The sequence below is a fragment of the Trachinotus anak genome, unplaced genomic scaffold, assembly GCF_046630095.1.
Source record: "Trachinotus anak isolate AG129_WGS33_773 ecotype Australia unplaced genomic scaffold, CSIRO_AGI_Tana_v1 ptg000031l, whole genome shotgun sequence".
NCBI classification, from domain to species: domain Eukaryota; kingdom Metazoa; phylum Chordata; class Actinopteri; order Carangiformes; family Carangidae; genus Trachinotus; species Trachinotus anak.
In genome coordinates this window covers 5,788,454-5,807,308 of record NW_027273882.1, presented here as the reverse complement: position 1 = coordinate 5,807,308, position 18,855 = coordinate 5,788,454, and the positions used below count along the sequence as shown (strand labels likewise).

At 38.6% G+C, this 18,855-nt stretch overlaps 3 protein-coding genes and 1 long non-coding RNA gene across 7 annotated transcripts in view; 2 read left to right on the top strand and 2 right to left on the bottom strand.

The window, feature by feature from the left end:
- LOC139612084 (phospholipase B1, membrane-associated-like) overlaps window positions 1–5,371 on the top strand; it is a 17,533-nt gene extending 12,162 nt beyond the window's left edge. The window contains exons 30-42 of the mRNA XM_071467270.1: window positions 125–183; window positions 494–561; window positions 649–692; window positions 1,472–1,571; window positions 1,671–1,722; window positions 1,823–1,903; window positions 2,000–2,065; window positions 2,177–2,271; window positions 2,560–2,641; window positions 2,731–2,835; window positions 2,924–3,019; window positions 3,116–3,190; window positions 3,856–5,371. Of these exons, the coding sequence (XP_071323371.1) occupies window positions 125–183; window positions 494–561; window positions 649–692; window positions 1,472–1,571; window positions 1,671–1,722; window positions 1,823–1,903; window positions 2,000–2,065; window positions 2,177–2,271; window positions 2,560–2,641; window positions 2,731–2,835; window positions 2,924–3,019; window positions 3,116–3,190; window positions 3,856–4,161 (1,229 nt within the window). The 3' untranslated portion in view covers window positions 4,162–5,371. The remainder of the gene's footprint in view (window positions 1–124; window positions 184–493; window positions 562–648; window positions 693–1,471; window positions 1,572–1,670; window positions 1,723–1,822; window positions 1,904–1,999; window positions 2,066–2,176; window positions 2,272–2,559; window positions 2,642–2,730; window positions 2,836–2,923; window positions 3,020–3,115; window positions 3,191–3,855) is intronic.
- The window catches only part of LOC139612090 (uncharacterized), a 12,618-nt gene extending 3,975 nt beyond the window's left edge, over window positions 1–8,643 (bottom strand). Inside the window, exon 1 of the long non-coding RNA XR_011686437.1 lies at window positions 8,519–8,643. This is a non-coding gene — a long non-coding RNA (uncharacterized lncRNA). The remainder of the gene's footprint in view (window positions 1–8,518) is intronic.
- LOC139612086 (serine/threonine-protein phosphatase PP1-beta catalytic subunit-like) lies at window positions 6,161–13,615 on the top strand. The gene is made up of 8 exons (XM_071467272.1): window positions 6,161–6,342; window positions 8,542–8,673; window positions 9,071–9,301; window positions 9,636–9,740; window positions 10,164–10,235; window positions 10,743–10,894; window positions 11,826–11,960; window positions 12,051–13,615. The coding sequence occupies exons 1-8, from the start codon at window positions 6,282–6,284 to the stop codon at window positions 12,153–12,155; spliced, it is 993 nt and encodes a 330-aa protein (XP_071323373.1). The 5' UTR covers window positions 6,161–6,281; the 3' UTR covers window positions 12,156–13,615.
- bpnt1 (bisphosphate nucleotidase 1) lies at window positions 10,944–18,855 on the bottom strand. 4 transcript variants are annotated; one of them, XM_071467276.1, is made up of 10 exons: window positions 18,728–18,855; window positions 17,584–17,705; window positions 17,343–17,447; window positions 17,143–17,250; window positions 16,906–16,954; window positions 15,962–16,045; window positions 15,663–15,754; window positions 15,390–15,587; window positions 14,287–14,392; window positions 10,944–14,115 (listed from the first exon to the last, which is right to left on the bottom strand). In XM_071467276.1, exons 2-10 carry the CDS (start codon window positions 17,701–17,703, stop codon window positions 13,964–13,966), a joined length of 1,014 nt encoding a protein of 337 aa, XP_071323377.1. In that variant the 5' UTR covers window positions 17,704–17,705; window positions 18,728–18,855; the 3' UTR covers window positions 10,944–13,963. The 4 variants fall into 4 exon arrangements, with proteins under 4 accessions (XP_071323377.1, XP_071323374.1, XP_071323376.1 ...); XM_071467273.1 differs by lacking the exon at window positions 18,728–18,855 and adding an exon at window positions 18,057–18,689; XM_071467275.1 differs by lacking the exon at window positions 18,728–18,855 and adding an exon at window positions 17,993–18,020.

The window sequence follows — 18,855 nt, the reverse complement described above, 5'->3', positions numbered from 1 at the left end:
AACGTATGCCATCGAGATCATTTAAAAGATGCTTTTATCACACACATGGTTCCTTTAAACTAGTGTGGGAATAATGTTTGTGGTTGACCCTGGTGTCAATAAGTTGAATCTCTTTTATCTGTAGCTCACAAGCTGCGACCAGCAGACATCATGGTTGTAGCAGCTCTGGGAGACTCTTCAACGGTAAGGGTCAAACTAGAAAATCACACATCTTTAAATACCTAAATGAAAAAATACTCTATATGGTTTATTTGTTTCCTTTAGCCCCAACTGTGAACCTGTTGATATCAGTTATACGATGTCATTGAACTATGAACTCTCTAATCAATTTGTTATCAGGCAGATAGGTCGCACCAGTGATCGAGATGTCTTTTATGTTCTGGTGTTTGGTCTTTGATGTGAAAGTTATCTTTGTCTGTGTCTCACTGTCTGCACTACGTATTTTTTCTGTGTCCTCATACTGCACTGTGGTGTGTTTGTTCTCTGCTTGCAGGCAGGCACTGGCGCTAAAGCAAAGAATTTGTTTGACCTCAGTAAAGAATATAAAGGAGTATCGTGGAGGTAAAACACACCTGTAGAGTAAATAAGGGTTACATTAACTGTTAGATTTTACAAACCACACCAATGTTTGCTGGGTTTTTCTTGCAGCATCGGAGGGGATAATGCTCTTGAGACTGTCACAACACTACCAAGTGAGTTTATGCAGCTTGTTTGCCAAAAACAGATTTGTCTGAGTCATTATATCTGACAGAAATGACAATTTCTCCAACCCAATGCTTGGAATTGTAGAATTGCAGAAGAGCATTCATTTTAGTATTAGTATTTGAGGCTGGGAATCTGTTTGATAGTTTCAACCTTAATGTGGACATACATTTTCTAAACACTAAGCCTCATGCAAGAACCACTCATAAGAACAGAATAATCCAGACGTGATTTAAGAATAATTGTCACAGTCACTACTATTCTTTCACGAAGCAAATTCACCAGTGTCCAGACCTGCTGTATGTGCTTTGCTTTCAAAATGTTCTTTTTTTAACCACATTATTGGCAGTTGTAACAATATTGTGTTATTGTTTCAGCTGAAGGTGTGAAATTCCAGTTTTCACTCTTAAATTACATTTTTGTGAGAGAGCCTTGACCACAAATAGCAACAGGTAGCCTTGTAGGGCAATGCATTTTGCTAATGATCTCATAATGAAATCACTCCTACTCGTGTTCAAGTAGCATTCTGACAAGTGTGTGCAGTTAAGAGCGGTTCGGTGACCTGGACTGTGCATGAGCAGGAACTTAAGATAAGAACATGAGAATGTTCTTGCATGAGGCCCAGTGTCTGTTTCTTCAACATCTGACATCCGTATTTGAGAGCTACTAGAACCACAGGGTTCCACTAGAAGCCAGTGGACTGCTAATGTGACAAAAACCTACAGTGCAGTTCTTCTAAGTTGGTTCTTTTCCCTTTCTATCTCCTCAGACATCTTGAGGAAGTTCAACCCCTCTCTAAAGGGCTTCTCTAGAGGTCAGGGGTCAAGAAACAAGGGCTTCAACATGGCTGTACCTGGAGCTAAGACCTCGTGAGCGCACATTTCTTTTAGTTTTTCCACTGAGTAAAACTTTTGAACCTCCCGTTGTTATTTCTCAAATACCTCCTGCCTGGATTTGTTCTGTTACAGAGAAATCCCAGGACAGGTGCAAGCTCTCATCAAGGCCACGAGAGAAAATAAGGTGAGACTTCCCCAAATCTATGACTTATGTAATTCTCTCCATATCAGAGTCAAAAAGTGTTTTTATCTTAATGCTGATGTTCTGTATAAATGTTACACAGGAGGTGAATTTTGAAAAGGACTGGAAACTTGTGACAATATTTGTAGGGGGAAATGATCTTTGCCATTATTGCATAGACCAAGTAAGTCTTCCTTAAAATTCATGTACTATACACAAATACATACATTTCTGTATGTCATTGAACAGGATAAAGAACATGCTTTACATATCTCTGCAGAACAATCTGTCACCTAAGAATTACAGTCACAATCTCATGCTCAGTTTGGACATGCTGTACAAAGAGGTGAGTTATGTTAAAAAAAAAATATTAGAGTTAATCTAATCTTTCTCTGTGAGCATAAGTCAATCATATTTTTCTGCCTGTTCCCTGTCTTTTATCTCTCTGTATCTCTAGGTACCAAGGCTGTTGGTCAATGTTGTGGAGATCATGCAGATATATCCACTGAAAACAGTTACGAAGAACACACTGGGCTGTTCTCTACTGCAGAGGTTTGTTTTGTATTAATCTAGCCAGTTATAGTTATAATGTGTTCAAATAATTTTAAAGAAATCTTGAGGGATAAAATGTTTTTTTTTAAAAATAGAGAAATGGGTTAGTAAAGTGCTAAAGATTAAACTATATAGACTTTATCTTTGTAGTTTGTCTTGATGTTTTTATACTATCAATTATTTTTTTATTTCAAATTTACATACACCAAGATAACAACAGTCCTTACTACTGTTCTCATCTCCAATTGTAATTAATGGGGAAATGTTTAATGGGAAATTTTTTTGCAGGACCAGCTGTCCCTGTGTTATCAACCCATCTGATAACTCCCCAGAACTTGAAGATATAAAACGAATCAATCTTGAGTACCAGGTTAACACTTTTCTAAATATCCAATTTTTAAAAGTGGGGTTTCCTCCTTCATTTCTCTCATTTCTTAATTTTTCAATTTTTTTTCCAAGGCTGAACTCCAGGATCTTATTTCTGGAGATCGTTATGACGGCAAAGAGGATTTTGCTGTTGTCCTTCAACCATTTCTACACAATTCCTTTATCCCTCATATTGGAGTAAGTTATAGACACGAATGTATCACAGCAAGTTTCCACATAGTAATAATGAAATCTAACCAAGCTGAAAATCTGATCTTTTCACCAGAAAGGTGAGGCTGATACGAGTTTCTTCTCTGTCGACTGTTTCCACATCAGTGAGCGAGCTCATGCTGAGATGGCCATTGCTCTCTGGAATAACATGGTGAGCAATGGGCAATAGTGGACCAAACTGAAGCAGACTGACCAGTGTTCACAAGTGTTTTTTGGTTTTACCGAATTTCTCTCTCTATCTCAACAGTTGGAACCTGTAGGCAGGAAACAGGCCTACAACAACTTCACATATGATCGCTCCAAGGTTCACTGTCCCTCTGAGGTATGTGTGGACATTTCTGAAGTCTGGAGCGAAACTCCACTGCTTACAAAATGTTCTTCTTGTATCACGCAACTAGACCCATTTATCTATTATTCAATGTTGAATTTTAAAAATAGATTAGTCTTACTTTTATGGAGACACAATGTGCTCGATTCAATTAATTAGATATAATGAAATAAATAATCCTATGCATGAATACATACAAAAGATTTAATATAACCATGACATGATATAATCCAATAATTTTTTAAAAGCTCAGCAGGATTGTTATGGAAATACATTTCTTTAACTTTTTGTGTTTTTAGTGTGTTGTCTTATATGCTATTTATAGATTGTTTTATTTTGATCCTTCTGTATTTCTGAAGGTTTATGTTTTATGTTGGATTTAGTTTTTTTTTTGGTGGATAAGTGTGTTATGGATAGTTTGTTTTATAAATATATTATGAATTATTTCGAACAAAAACAGCCACTGACCTGAAAAAAAGCAGGATGATATAACATTTCATAAATATCTGCTTGATTTAAAAAAAAATCTTGCTTATATAATTATTTATTTCATAATGTCTTATTTATTTAATATTGCACACCTTAGGCCCAGATATTTGACTCATCATTAATATTCTTTCATACGTTTTTAAGTTAAACATTTTTTATTTTTCCTATAGGCCAGTCCCTTCATTTTCACTAAGATAAACAGCCTCCCAAGTCCACCAGTAACAGTCTCCACCACTGTCGCCACCGCCACCGGCACCACCACCGCCGCCACCACCACAGGCTCCAGTCCTACACCAACCATCCCTGTTCCCAAGTGTCCCTCCTCCATGCCTGTATGGGTACCAGTGGTTGTGGGAATTGTCAGTTTACTGGCTGGCATTACGGTTGCCTGGCTACTTCTCTCCTGCTGTCAACGTCGGAAAAACCGTGGAGAAGAAACAGAGAGAGGAGAACAAATGAATGGAACTAATTTTTAATGCAGTTGTTCTTATTGTCAATGGTATATTTAAGCCTTAAAACTACATCAGGCAATTTTTTGATCACTACGGCAGAAAGCAGACTCCAGAGGTACCACCCAGCAGAAACATAGTTAGGCCATTAGTGTCTTTTTTCTTGCCACCTGTTGAGTGCAAGTCCAGTATTCACTTGCACTTTAGCCATGGTTTAGTCCGACAGTTCTTGGCAAAATTATGTGGGTCTCTTTGTTTTGCCACATGTTTGACTTTCTTCGCCAGCTGCTTGTTTACTGTTGTTCAAGCTAGACAAGCACTGAACAGTCAGCTTGTCTGTGTGGTGGGAGCAAGCTGTTCACTGTTTTATTTGAGCTCAGCACTTATTAAATTATCCAGGTCAAGGACCAACAAACCAAAATAATAAAACCTGCATAGAGCTGCAGAGTGGGATGTAGATTCTTAGTTGGACTGGATCGCTAGTACCCTTTTCACATCATAGGCACTCAAATAATTAAATGCTAGTTTAAAAAAATATGACCAAATGATACTACAGATGTTACATTTTTGTAATTTTTTGTACTGCATAAAAATGTGAAATATGCCATGTGTAATTGGTTGCCCTCAGTGAATCCTGGAAATTTGTACATTTCTCTTTAGTCATTTTTATTTATTGATAAAATAAAATTGCTACAATGATCAAGTTGTAGTTGATGTACTTTTGAAACAAAAGAAAGAAACAAAGAAAAGGGAGTCCTGGTCTATCTCTTGTCTGATAAGCTCCCATCTACATAATCTGTACAGTTATTATGGAACTTTTTCTTTTCTTTTGCTGTAGTGATTGATTGTAGTGATCAGTCAGTCCACTACTTTGGTTCAGACTAAAATATCTCAACAGGTGGATCGATTGCCATTAAATTTGGTACAAAAATTCATGTTCCCCCATTGACTTTAGATCTCCTTATTTTTCATTCGGTGGCACCAGGTGATCAAACTCTTTACTTAGGAAGTGAAATATCTCAACATCTACTTGATCAATTAGCAAAAAAATGTTGTACAGATATATCCTGAGGATGAGTTAGTGATCCCCTGACTTTTCCTACAGCATCATCAAGAGATTTGTGGTTATGAATGTAATCTCTCGACAACTATTGGATGGACATATCATATCATAAATTTACTACATTAGTTTGTTGGGTTACAATGAATGTTAAAGAAAAGCCCCATTCAAACAGCATCCTCATTATAGTATTTGGAAGTCAGTCCTAGGAGCTTTCAGAGTTTAGTGTTAGATGCATATGACATAACCACGACATGCACAGTTTTATTCCCTGTTGAGGACTCTTTACAATGATTTTCAAAAAAGGAAAAATACCAAATGTAATAGGAAAAACAAAGGAGCTAGTCTACTCTAGCAAAAACACAAACGATGTGTGTGGAAGCAGCAAAACAGGGTTACAGCCTAATCTACATTTTTTTTAATTACAATACTACAACTATAGTCAAGCTGGTTATAACCAGCTCTACGCTGCCATACAGAGGCTTTTTCGTTATTTGCAAGTGGACATGGATCAACTGGTGAAGACACTGACTTGTCTGGGATATGCAGCCTTGGCCTCAGTCTTTATATAAAGTATGTAGCCATCAAGTCCATATTTAACACCTCTTTTACATGATTCTTTTTAAAACCAGTTGGCTAAAAATACTAAAAAGCCTGAGACAGCATTTTAAACCAACTTATAAAGATAATGCTAGCTTGGCTGTCATTTGCTGTGCATTTGTCTTCATTAGTTCGATATCAGTTGAATCATCTAGTATGATTTTATATTTAATTTTCATTCTGTTTTACTAGTCTTTCTGTATGAAAATACTTTATTTTGTCTTAATGTAATCTTTTTAATGTAATCTGTTTTTAAAAACAAAAGTAGGGGGGTAAGTAAAATAGAAGCTTTGCAAAAAAAAAAAAAAAAAAAAAAAAAAACAAGTACCACGAAGCTGTAAAATTGTAAATGTACTTTCCACCACCTTGCTTGCCTGGATGGTCCAAAACAGCATCGTCTGTGTGCGCACATGGGAAGGCTGGCACTCCTCTGAGCCTCCAAGTCAAGCGTCAGGGCTCAGGCTGCCCACTCTCTGCCTGCGCGAGTATGAGAAACATGGCGGAAAGCGAGTTGAACGTTGACAGCCTCATCTCTCGATTACTGGAAGGTAGGGGAGCATTGTGATAGACTGTCCTCTCGTGTGCTTCGTCAAGCAGATGATTGGCTCGTACGCACTTGTCTGTAACAAATAACTTTACCACATCTTAAAGATAATTTCGGACATGTTGCGTCCGCGGCTGTCCGTGTCGCTCGCCAGCGACCCGTGAAGCTAACCGTCCGTCAGAGGCTCCCCGCTCCGGGGCAGTGTGACCGTTACTGTGGTGTCACAGTCTGGAGCGGCTAGCGCAGTCTGTGTGGACGCTAGCTAACGTTAGTCTCGACCTATGGTCTCGACACTGCGCGAAAAACAGGAGAGAAAAAACAACCCTTACTGCTGTGTGAGAAACAGAGCTCACTGCGTGAAGTAGAGATGTAACGTCTTTTATGTTATGACCGTGAAACCATCCGAGCAGCACAGGCAGGTCAGTGGCTTCTCTGCTGTTACAGACGGAACGCCATGGAACCGTAAAGAATCGCGCAATGCTATGGTTGCTAAGTAACGTTAACTGCTCGTTGGCATGGCAGGTTGCTAGCGAGTCGGCCGGACACACCCCCTCACGTGGGAGATCACTAAAACCTCCATCACTGAACATGTAAACCTCTACTAATGAACTGTGTCGGATTTAATTACCTTAACATTTATATTGAAGACCAATTCATTTATTAATTAATTTGTTTATTGTATTGTTTATTTTGTGTTATCTAAAACTTATGAAATCTCATTTATTTTCCTCTTATTCCGTGAACTCAAATCACATATAGAGGTAAAATTGAACTGCAAGTCTTTGGTATTTCATATCTGCAAAAGACCTGATGAGATCTATAAAACTTAAAAATTACTAGTACGTGACTGTAAATTTTTCTTTCTTTTTTTTTTTTTTTTTTAATTGAAAACCTATAAATGTTATTACCGCCAAGGAGGTTGTGTTTTCTTCCTTGTCTGTTTGTTGGTTTGTTTGTCAGCAGGATTACGCAAAAAGTACTGAAGGGCTTTGGGACGGGGCCTGGGCCCGGGAAAAACCCATTAAACTTGGGGGGCAGATCCAGTTAAAGGGGCCGATCCAGGCTTTCCTAAACCTACCCAGAGGGAGCATTTTTTGAAACTTTTACCAGTTTTTTTCTTTCCAGAATTTGGTGCAGATCCAGATAATATTCTGTATCTGACACACATGTTTGGCCTTGGTGGAGGCATGCATTCTATTGTGTTCCATTCTAGTTTTATTTATAACTTGAAGGGCACTCAGAGACTGCAGACCTCTGCCAAGGCCATGTCATACAAAATACACTATAGAAAAAAGACATGGGCGAAAACAAAACCTCTTGGCAGGGGTAATTATTTTATTTGTGTTATTTCTATCTGTATTTATTATTATTGTTAGTACAGTATGCATCTTTTTTAAAAGGGGTTTTACTCTTAATTATTGAGTGTTTGTGTTTGATTCTCCCCTTTTTTTCTTTTGCTACCTTGCCATAGTGAGGCTGCCCTTGCAGTTTGAAAATGAATTGTTCAATGAAGTATCTAAAAGGAAAGCAGTATGCAGTTATGGCTAAAGCTAACACATTACTCATCCAGCTTGTTGTTTATTCTTTATACATAAAGCTGTCCTCTAGACTTTGTGTCCTTCCTGGACCCCACCACCCTCGTTCACACACTTCCAGCTGAGCCAACAAGCTGTTCATTCCTGTACTTGCCAGTTCATAACAACCCGTGTTGACTGGAGTAAATGGCATGTCTGGCCAATAGCAAAACAAATGCAATAGTCAGCTCTCTTTAATGGCACACCGTGATGCAAATGTAAACAAAAGGGTAGCTAACCTCAATGCTGAAAGACAAAACACGATTGGAACATGCTATCACCCTCATAATAATTGGCAGGCATTTTAATACAAGTGGAGTTCAGTAGACAAAAACTCAAAAACATTTGTTAACCTCAATAGTGTTTGTAAACATCAGAATGAAATGGGCCTTTATTTTATGATCAACACAGACCTGGCTAGAACACAGACCTTAATTACTTGTTTTGAATGTACTTTTTATAGAATTTGTATGGTCTGAATAGTGCTGATTTAGTCTACAATCAGAAAATGTACCTGTCATTACTGCATGTTGAGTTTCATACATAAATCTGGTGTCTAATACTTACTCATACCTGTTTTAGCATTAGCACATGCTGAGTACTGACCTCTTTGTACCTTTGCCTTGCAGTGAGAGGATGTCGTCCAGGGAAGATCGTACAGATGACAGAGGCTGAGGTGCGGGGGCTCTGCATCAAGTCCAGAGAGATTTTCCTCAGTCAGCCGATCCTGCTAGAACTGGAGGCTCCACTCAAAATCTGTGGTGAGAATATTTATTTATTATTCTTTATAATGTACTTACCACTTACTTACTTACTGACTTATACAGTGGAGAATGTTCTGAAAACTGTGATGTGGGCAAAAAACAAATACAAACAATTAATGTACAACAAAGGTTCTTGGAACAAAGGTTTCCATCAAATAGATTATGGTATATTATTACACTACTGTGATCCAAAAGGGACACAGTTTAAACCCTGAAGCTGAAAGAAAATACAACTTCTATAATGAAATATGTTTAGAAGCAATTTTCATGGCAGTTTTTATGTAATCCATCTTCATTTATTCCCATATGTTTCAAAAACTGTTACAATCATTATCGAAAATGTGATGTCAATCGAACATACAATATAACATAATACCTGAACGTATAATTCCAGGTGATATCCATGGACAGTACACAGACTTGCTGAGGCTATTCGAGTATGGAGGTTTCCCTCCAGAGGCCAACTATCTCTTCCTGGGGGATTATGTGGACAGAGGGAAACAGTCTCTGGAGACCATCTGCCTGCTGCTCGCCTACAAGATCAAATACCCCGAAAATTTCTTCTTGCTCAGGGGGAACCATGAGTGTGCCTCCATCAATCGCATCTACGGCTTCTACGATGAGTGTAAATTGGGAAAACACACCTGTCTGTTGTGATCTGGCTGCATGTGCTTATGATTTACCTTTAAGTCCTGAGTTTTGCATTTGGCCAAGGAGAGCCCTGTCAGCATCTGCAAACATTAAAAATTCTTCCTTAGTCATGAAACTGATAAACTCAATTTATTTTAACGCCCTTTAGTTCCTCTTTTGTAAAGCAGGATCCAAAAAAGCTTTTTCAGAAATGACAAAAAACACAAATTTGAATATAAAAATCCAGTATTATTCAGTTAAAATGCCCATTTACAGTTGTTCTTTGTCTAATTTGTTCTGCCACATTTCTTTATTCTTTACTTCCTCAGGCAAGCGCAGGTTCAACATAAAGCTCTGGAAGACGTTTACAGACTGTTTTAATTGCCTGCCCATCGCTGCGATTATTGATGAGAAGATCTTCTGCTGCCATGGAGGTTTGTCATGTATCTGTTTAGCCAGTAATGTACTCCTTGACAATGGGATATGTTATCAATGTGATAGCAGTGTGCTGCTGAATGTGTTTAAAGAAAGGCTGACGTTTAAAATATAACATTACATTTACACATTTGTCAGGATTTAGTGTTTTACAAGGGGTGTAATATCTTATGTACAAACAACGTTGAATGGTTTAATCATTAGAAAATAATCTTTTTCTATATTACTATGACATAATCAATTAAAATATATGTAAAGTAACTACAGGTGTTGACTGTAATGTTATGCTAACATCATCACATATTATCAGGAGGTTACTAGATGTTCATTTTGCTTTAGGTTTAAGTTCAGTTTATAGTTTTTAATCTTATAGATTTGCTGCAGTGTGTGTCACTTACAAAACAATCACCTGTTCTCCTCAGGGCTCTCGCCTGATCTACAGTCCATGGAACAAATCCGACGCATTATGAGACCCACTGATGTTCCAGACACAGGTCTGTTGTTCTGTGTATTTGCGCTAATGTACAGTCCTGTTCAGCTGATTGCATCCTTAATGTGCTTTCTCCAGGGAAGCGTGACATGCTTAAACTTATCACTGCTAAAGGCATCATAGAATATGCACTTGGAATTAAACAGTTTGCAGATAAGAGACAAAAATAATAAGCCAGTGAGCTATTTCATGTTGAAACTGTGCAGGGATTTACTAATTATGCTATTAATTTTTCCAAAGATGAAATGCTTTTCTGGACCTCGTAGAGCTGGTAGTGCAGAAAAGTTTGTTAGTTGTAGTCCATATTGTAGTCTTAGGGCTTCCCACTATATGAAAATAAATAAAAATGACACCTTTAAGTTCAAGAAAAACTGTTTTTCAAGAAGCCTTTGGTTTAGATGCTTCAGCGTTAGGGTGGTACCTGGAGTTGGTCAACGAGTATCAACAGAAAACACTGGTTTCTATCAGGCACTGATTTCTGACCACTGTGTGTGCCTCTGATTTGTTCCAGGCTTGCTGTGTGACCTGCTGTGGTCAGACCCAGACAAAGACGTCCAGGGGTGGGGGGAGAACGATCGGGGAGTTTCCTTCACCTTCGGGGCCGACGTGGTCAGCAAGTTCCTCAACCGGCACGACCTGGATCTCATCTGCAGAGCACATCAGGTAACACTGCTGCTGCCTTGTGATTCATGATATTCAAAATTCAAAATGATATTGTGGAAAATTCAACTTTTATTTTGTTAAGGCAAGTAAATTGGACCTTTATTTTACAAATTCGCTGAACTTTTAGAATACATTAGCAGCACATACAGAAACATAAATGAAGAAATAGTGTTAATAATCATAGAGTTCAATTTGATTTTTTTGATTATGTGATAAAAGATTCAGTTTTCAGACTTGTACATTTTAATACAGTTTTTAACAGGTACATCAATTAAAGCATTAAAGTGAAGGCAGTTTTCTGTTAATTTAAAATACACAATTGTAATAAAATAACCAGGTAGGAAGGTCGGCTTTGGGGTAATCCAGTGAATTAAATACTTTATCACTTATATTACCATGAGGCAGACCTGCTGGGGTCTAATACAACCAAAGATATTAAAGGAACAGCCACCACTGTGGAAATAGTATAGCAAAAACTCTTCCAGCTGACTTAACTCAAATGCAACATCTTAGCCATAATAGTGCATTATTATGTCAGCTTCTTTTTCACATACAGTATCAGTACCTTGTACTTTTTCCAATGCATGCTTGCTTGGACCTTTGGTAAATTACAATAAAACATAAAAATTAAAATGATTTAATATTCCACTTACAGCTGCAAAAATTATGTTTATTATCTACCTATAAATATATCCAATATTGACTAATCTATCGATCCTTTAAAATGACAGAAAATAGTGAAAAATGTCCATCAAAATTTCCAATTTCCCAAAATCCCCAAGTTGACATATTTAAGTTGTTTTGTCTAACCAACAATCCAAAAAAGATATTCAGATATTCAAATATGAGTAATTGGCTACAAAAGGTTTGCGAAATAATTTTCCTCTAGATATTCCACCAATCATTTCAGCTCTAATCCTTCTACCTACAGGTTGTAGAAGATGGATATGAGTTCTTTGCCAAGCGACAGCTGGTGACGCTGTTTTCGGCCCCCAACTATTGCGGGGAGTTTGACAACGCAGGCGGTATGATGAGTGTTGACGAGTCCCTTATGTGCTCCTTTCAGGTACACAGCTTAGTAGTTTTTTTAGCCGCACATTAATCCTGATTTATGTGCTGTCAATGTATTCATCACTACCATCATCCTGTCTTCCAGATTCTGAAACCGTCAGAAAAAAAGGCAAAGTACCAGTATGGAGGGGTGAATTCAGGACGCCCAGTCACCCCACCTCGCACCACTCAGGCACCTAAGAAGAGGTGAGCGGCTGGCCCTGTCTCTCCTGCTCCTCCCCCAGCTGGTCTCTGGCCCACGTCTCTGCAGGCTGCCTCAAACACTCCAGCCTTCTCTCAGTAAGCTTGTTCATATAAACCGAAATTCTAGGAGTGTATTTTGCTTGTTCTGTGGGTATTTTTATGAACACAAGTGGTATTTTTTTCCATTTTTTGATGCCATGGTATGTATTATCTCAGCTCTCATTTCTACTACTCAGTCCATTCAACAATATTAAAACCAACCCCTCGTGGAATGGACACCAATGTTAAGAAAAGATGCTTCTCTGCCTTTAGATTAACAACTTCCATTGTGATTTTGTGAATGCATGCACAGTTATGAGACTGAGATGGGTCCTTTGACATAGCCAAAGTAAAATCCTCCCAGAAGACAAAACCTTGACTTATCTAATGTCCATGTAATTTACCTAATTACTGCCACTGAGAAAAGGAATAGTTTGACATTTTGGAAAATAAGCTCATTTGTTTTCTCCTCGACTTAAGAATGTTATTCCTCCACATGGAGATATCACTAAAATCCTGAGATTTTGATGATAAAAGTGCAATAAATATCTCTAGAAATCTTGCCACATGCAAGCAAAAACAATTGTAAAGACCAGTAAAGCCTATTTGAATTTTAAAAACCTGTCACAGGCGACTCTTGCTGTACCCTTACTAGGGCATCCATAGATAATAGATTATCTGCATTGGATAAGTGTTTCCAGCCTCAGCTCTCAACATTTTATATCCCTCACATCTCTGAACAAGCATTTGTGAGTGCAGAAGAGCAGAGTTTCCGTTATTGGTATGAAGTAGGGGGGGGAAAGCAATGCAGTAGTGTAAAAGGTTCCTGTTTTTGTTCTGATGTTCAGTATATGTGGAAATGTGGGAACCAAACATCAGTGAACACTTTGAGTTTGTGTCCTTTAGTCTGGTGAGTACAGTTGGTGTATAGAAATGTAGAGATGGATATGCCAATGCAAGAAGAAGAAGGTATATAAAAGAAATGTGAAGAACTGACAAACTGTACAGAACTAAAAAAAACTAGACTAAGTGTTGAAAACTGATGAAGACTAAAAAACTGTTACCAGTATATTCATTTTTACAAATTGAAAAGCTGTGAGTTCTTCCAGCCGTAGATGTCGACCTCTCTCACTGTTGCACTTCATCGCATGACTTTGTAAGGAGGTCAAAATCGTCAAGTCAAGACAATATTGTTTGTTGTTGGCATTTTACTAGTTATATTACATTGTTCCCACTTAGTGGTTATTGAATGAAGTACAGTAATCCATTTCCACTAATCAACATTTAACCTATGTATTTTTACTTATTTCAATCTTGCCTTTTGCCTTGTACATCTATTGGTCTTCAAGTTGGGAACAGTATGTAAAGACGTTTTGAGATTTGTACGAGTTTGTTTCAAACGAGTGAAATAAATGGAAGTGCTGTTGAGTCTGTTTCCTGCTTGTTCCTGGTAAATTCAGTGTCATGTGTTGCTGAAGTACATGAACCAAGATAATTCACTTTGTCCAGTACGAGTCTGAAATCACCATGTTCAATCTTTGACAGGAGAAAAAAAAAAAACGTTTAACAGTATATATACACAAAACATTTACCCGTGGTCTGAATACACAAACAAAGTTGATTTAAGGGAGTTAAAAAAAAATGAAGATTTTATGTAAAAATAGATTTTATAACATTTTCAGACACATAGGACCCTGTCTGTGGATGGATTTTAAACTGTGCTGATTTTTCTGCACCACAGTGAAACATTAGTGTTTTTTCTGATTTAGACACACCTCAATCTGACTTGAGGGCTTGCAGCACTGACTGTGGTACTCTGCTGACGTAGTACTCATGGTTGCGTAGTGTAGCGAGAACACCGGCAGAATTCATGTGCTTCACATTAGCATCATAGCGGTATGCATTGCCATGGATGTCAGTCAGTTTACCTGCAGAAGAAAAGAAGGAGATAATGAGATATTTAACAAATTTATTCAAAGTTTTAAGTTTAACTTACACCAATAAAATATGCTGCTAGTTTGTTTTAAAAGGTTCAAAGTAAAAATAAAATTGAAAATAATAGGAAAAGTTGGTATAGGAGGCCTAAATGACCCAAATACCTCCAACTACATGCAGGATGGCTTCAGGAGCGCAGGTGTCCCACTTCTTGCATCCTGGACTAGCGAAGACATAAGCAGACGCCTTTCCCTCAACAAGCTGGATTATCTGCAGAGAGATGATTGAATAAACAGCTGTTCTTCACTCATCAGCAGGCTCTTTGCTTGGTGTTTTATTAGTGCTATTGTTAAAATGTCTTTGTTCTTGTCATGCAACCCAAGATCTATATATAGTATGCACATATAAAACTGACACAAGGTTCAGTAACATTAAAGCTAAGTCCATTAACACAGTAACATTTTTACAATAATTTGGCAGAAGTACCAAACGTTAGTTAGTTTGCTAACATTTGGTTCTCAAATGTTAAAACTGCGCATCAAAACTGATTCTAACTTCGACGAACCAAAAAATGATTTCGAGTGGACCTGCAGGTCGTGAAAAGTCAGGTCTTCAGAGCATTGACTTTGGTTCCCCCTGCTGTAGGCAATAATATTAGTTTTAAAGCAGATGTTAGAATAAAAGTGGGATGGCTGTGCTAGCACGTTGTTCATGCAGGATTCAGTTTTTTTTTTGCTGTTTTTTCAGTCAGTACCATCAGACCTGTTTTTCTGGGTGCATGTTACATTAATTTAATTAACTATATCATGAGGACTGATTGTTATAAACTCCTGGGAAGTACTGGAAAAAATGTGATCTAAAAATAAATAATTCTAGGCTGTGTTGTCCCTACTGGTTTTCCATCATACTTTCATACTTTGGACAGAATGATTGTCAAACAGGTATTAAATTTCATTCTATGTGGCATTAAAAAAAAGATTGTTTTTAATGTAATGTGGTGAACAATACAGAAACCCTGATTACACATGAATTATCTTTTTTTCTTTTTTTTTTTTTTTTTTTTAAATAGTGACATTTCACACCATCAACACTGATTTTGAGGCATTAAGATGCTGTGGTTGGTTGCTATAAACACAAGAAGAACATCGTGCTGTGAGATTCAGTCATTTGAGGATCAGAAACCTTGAATTCATGCACAAGTAAACTCCACACAGCTTTTGGCTGTACAGGAGACAAGATCAGTGTTCAACCTCTAAATCCGTCTCACCTTATTTCCAGCACCACCCACTCTTATAACTTCATGCGGCTCCATGGCGTCCACGCAGTCTGTGACCACCTTGTTGCTATGGGAACGGGTGGTGGTGACGATTCGTCTATCACCGGGAACTTCTTGCAGCTGAAATCCAAAGGCTCCCAGTCCCAGCATTCCCCACATGGTTCTACCTAAATCTGCTCCTGCTCCAAGCTGACAAAGTCTGAATTAACCAGAGTGTTGGCTTTTAAGAGACAGGCGCAGGACATCATTTAGTTTGGTCTGTACCTGGTAGTTGTAGAAAGGCTGGTTGATGACACCTGCAATTGCTCTTCCTCCATATGCAATACCAATAAGCACTGTCACGTTATCCAGGAGCCCTGAAGTCAGAAAACAACAGGATGTTAGCTGGAGGCCTCTTAACAAAGCCTGCTTTTTTTTTTTACTGTTGGTTTAATCACTAAGCAAACATGAAAAACTGATCTGGCCGACCAAGTCTCAAAAAGGCAATTTCATGCAGAGAACGTGGTGCAGAGTAAATAATATTCAACAACGCCAGGAGTAATCTTTCTATCTGTCACCCATACAGAGAGCTGTGCTGTGAGGCGGAGAGGTGTCCAACACTTTGTGTGGTTTCTGGACCTCAGCTTGGTGATGGAGACACCTCGACGCTGGGGTCAGCAGACAGCGCAAGAGAGAGGAAGAGAGAGAGGGGAGGAGAGGGAGAGAGAGCGAGAGAGGTAGACAGCAGAAGCAGGGATACAAAAAGAAAGAAAAGAAAAAGGTGAAAGTGACAGTAAAGCTATGAGAGCCGAGAGCTAGAAAGCAACCCAACAAACCGATGCGCAGAAAGCTTTTGCAACCAAATAACAAGAAGAACTAAAAAAATTCAAAACAAAAACTTCAGTTTAAGACTATACAACTTTGGTGGTTACGTTTATTCCCAAATATCAAAATATGGTGGAGCTGAAATGATTAGTCAATGAATTAATTTGTCAATCAACAGAAAATTATTCAGCAAACTAGTTTCATAATCAATCATCTAAGTCACTTTAAGAAAAAAAAAGCCAAATATTACTTAGGTCCAGCTTCTCAATTGTGAGAAATTCTGCTTTTTTTGTCTCATAGTAAATTTAATACCTTTGGGTTTTTCCACTGTTGATCGGAGATGTCACACACGGCTTAGAAAAGTGATTTCTATTTTACTAATGTCTGATATTTTATAGGCCAAACACTGAACATCTACCTTGTTCATTATTATTTATTTATTTTCTTCGTTCATTATTTCCTAGCACCTGAATGTCTCTATGGTCAGATGTTACTTTGGTTGCAGTGGCAGTGACGACATGGAGCAAAGTCGGAAAGCTGGTGGAGACACTTGAGTGCTAAATATATTTGTTCAGTGAATTTCTGGTTAGCTCACAATGAAGCCTCAGTGCAGAAGACAAAATGCAAGCAGTTGCAGAGCGCACACTCACACATATTTTATGTGGAGGCAGATTTTTTTGAAGAAACACATTGAAGAGCCTACCTTCAGTATATTCCTTTGTGCCATCAAGAGGATCAACCCACACCACAAGCTGAGATTCAGAAAGACACAAACAGAGGAAATATGTGAACACAGCGACAGTGAACTCCTCAATATGCTAATGTATTAATACAACTGTGCTGCACCATTTTGTAACGTTTATTCAGCTCATTCATTCAGCTATACCTTATTACCATTACTGAGGATGCACAGTGCAATTCTAAATGTACTGGTGGTTACCTCCTCCTCTTTCAGCCCACTATATTCTGCTGGACAGCTCTTCTGGAGGATTTCCTCTGCCTGGCCATTCTCAATGAGGTCGTCCTTTACCTCCTCAAATGGAAGCTCCTGCAGTAACAAGAGAAACATGTCATCTCTTTGTCCTCGCTGTTCATCTAAAGCCTTAAAGCAGAATCATGTGGACACATGAGTTCCCTCACCTCCTCTCCAATGATGGTGATTTTTGGGAAGCGTCTGTACAGTGAAGCACAAATACTCTGCTGTGCTAGTCTGTCGGCCAGTGTCTGCAGATCATTGGCTCCTGCCTGTGCATGGGTGTGGAATCAGAGAGGTTAAAACAATTACAGTGACCTCAGTCTACACTATGAGGCAGGTAGCATTATAGCTTGCAGGTTATATACACATTTGGGATTTAAGGACTAAAAAGAAAAAAGTTTCTACCTTTTCCACAATGCCAAGGTCTCCACTGTGAAGCACCTTCCTCACGATGGACCCGGCCCTCTCAGCCACACAGTAGGCAGAGGCCACCAGCCGCATGACTACCGCAGGACTTGCAGACATTGCTGACAGACAGAGACAGTACAACAAAACACATCACCTTTACCACACCACCATCACCTTTACAGCCTCAATAGCTGATAATGAATGAAAAAATAGCGTCTTCCCTTTTGCAAACAGCCTAATAAAAACCTTCACTTTGTTCACAAATTAACTAAACATAAAAAAAAAAAACTGAGCTGGAGTTTTACAGCAACGATGTTAGCGATGTAAATAAAAACAGTCAGAACGAGCGGTTCAGCTCCGCAGTACCGGCTAACTAGCTAACAGCCGGCTGAATCAGAAATATCACCTCCTGAATGTTGAACTGTCCACTAGAAAATCTCGGAAAGTTGTGCACTGGGGTGAATACTTACTGACTCACACGCAGACAGACAGACAGACAGACAGACGGACGTTTCAGGTAACTTGAAACTGAGTTAAAGAATGCAAAACCTTTGACCCCCAAAGACCCGAAATGCATTGTCAAGATAGTTCCCTACCTACCCGGAGCTAAGTTGTCAGCTAGATAAGATCGCTTGTTCTGACATTTAGCAACATCTGTTAGCTCAGGATGACTTTTACACGCATAAAGGTCTTAAACAGAGGGTGTGTCATGATGTCAGGTGCTAGCTAAACACAGAAACGCTCAAACGAGCCTGAGTCTGAACATCAGTGTAACGAATATAACGGCGTTTAAACAAATGCGGAAGTACACGTGGAGAACCATCCCGCTTCGCCTGTAAGATATCGACTCTTTGTGGAAAAGTCACACAATGGGTCCAAGTGTCCGTCGGGTTTGAAAAGTCCTTTCACACAGATACTTGCTTCACGTTTTGGATCATAAGTTTTCCTCTTAAGCTCAACTCTCTTTTCCCCTGTAACTCTTACTTCAATTGAACATAATGCATGTTCTTGTCAGGTTTCTTTTAAAATACCACTGCCAAACAAGATGGAAAATGTATTACTCTCTAGAGCAGAAGCGCTGGACATTTCAAAATGCCTTATTCAACTTTGAAAGACTTCAAGTAACCAGGATTTTTCTCACATAAATGAGCAGCAGCTTGCCCTTTACGTCTTCTCTGTTGGGATGAAATCTTGTCTTCTCGTTCATATCCCTAAGCACCTGCCCCACATTCTCCATCAACCACACAATGACCAGTGAGGGAAATGTCC

Excerpts from the sequence above, each read along its gene's own strand:
- bpnt1 (XM_071467276.1), bottom strand. The coding sequence starts at position 17,703 with ATGTCTGCAAGTCCTGCGGTAGTCATGCGGCTGGTGGCCTCTGCCTAC. Across the intron at positions 16,955-17,142 it reads GTGGGCTGAAAGAGGAGGAG|CTTGTGGTGTGGGTTGATCC; the intron begins GTAACCACCAGT and ends TCTGAATCTCAG. Across the intron at positions 15,755-15,961 it reads GCCTCACAGCACAGCTCTCT|GGCTCCTGGATAACGTGACA; the intron begins GTATGGGTGACA and ends TTCTGACTTCAG.
- LOC139612086 (XM_071467272.1), top strand. The coding sequence starts at position 6,282 with ATGAGAAACATGGCGGAAAGCGAGTTGAACGTTGACAGCCTCATCTCT. Across the intron at positions 10,895-11,825 it reads TCATCTGCAGAGCACATCAG|GTTGTAGAAGATGGATATGA; the intron begins GTAACACTGCTG and ends TTCTACCTACAG. Across the intron at positions 11,961-12,050 it reads CCCTTATGTGCTCCTTTCAG|ATTCTGAAACCGTCAGAAAA; the intron begins GTACACAGCTTA and ends CCTGTCTTCCAG.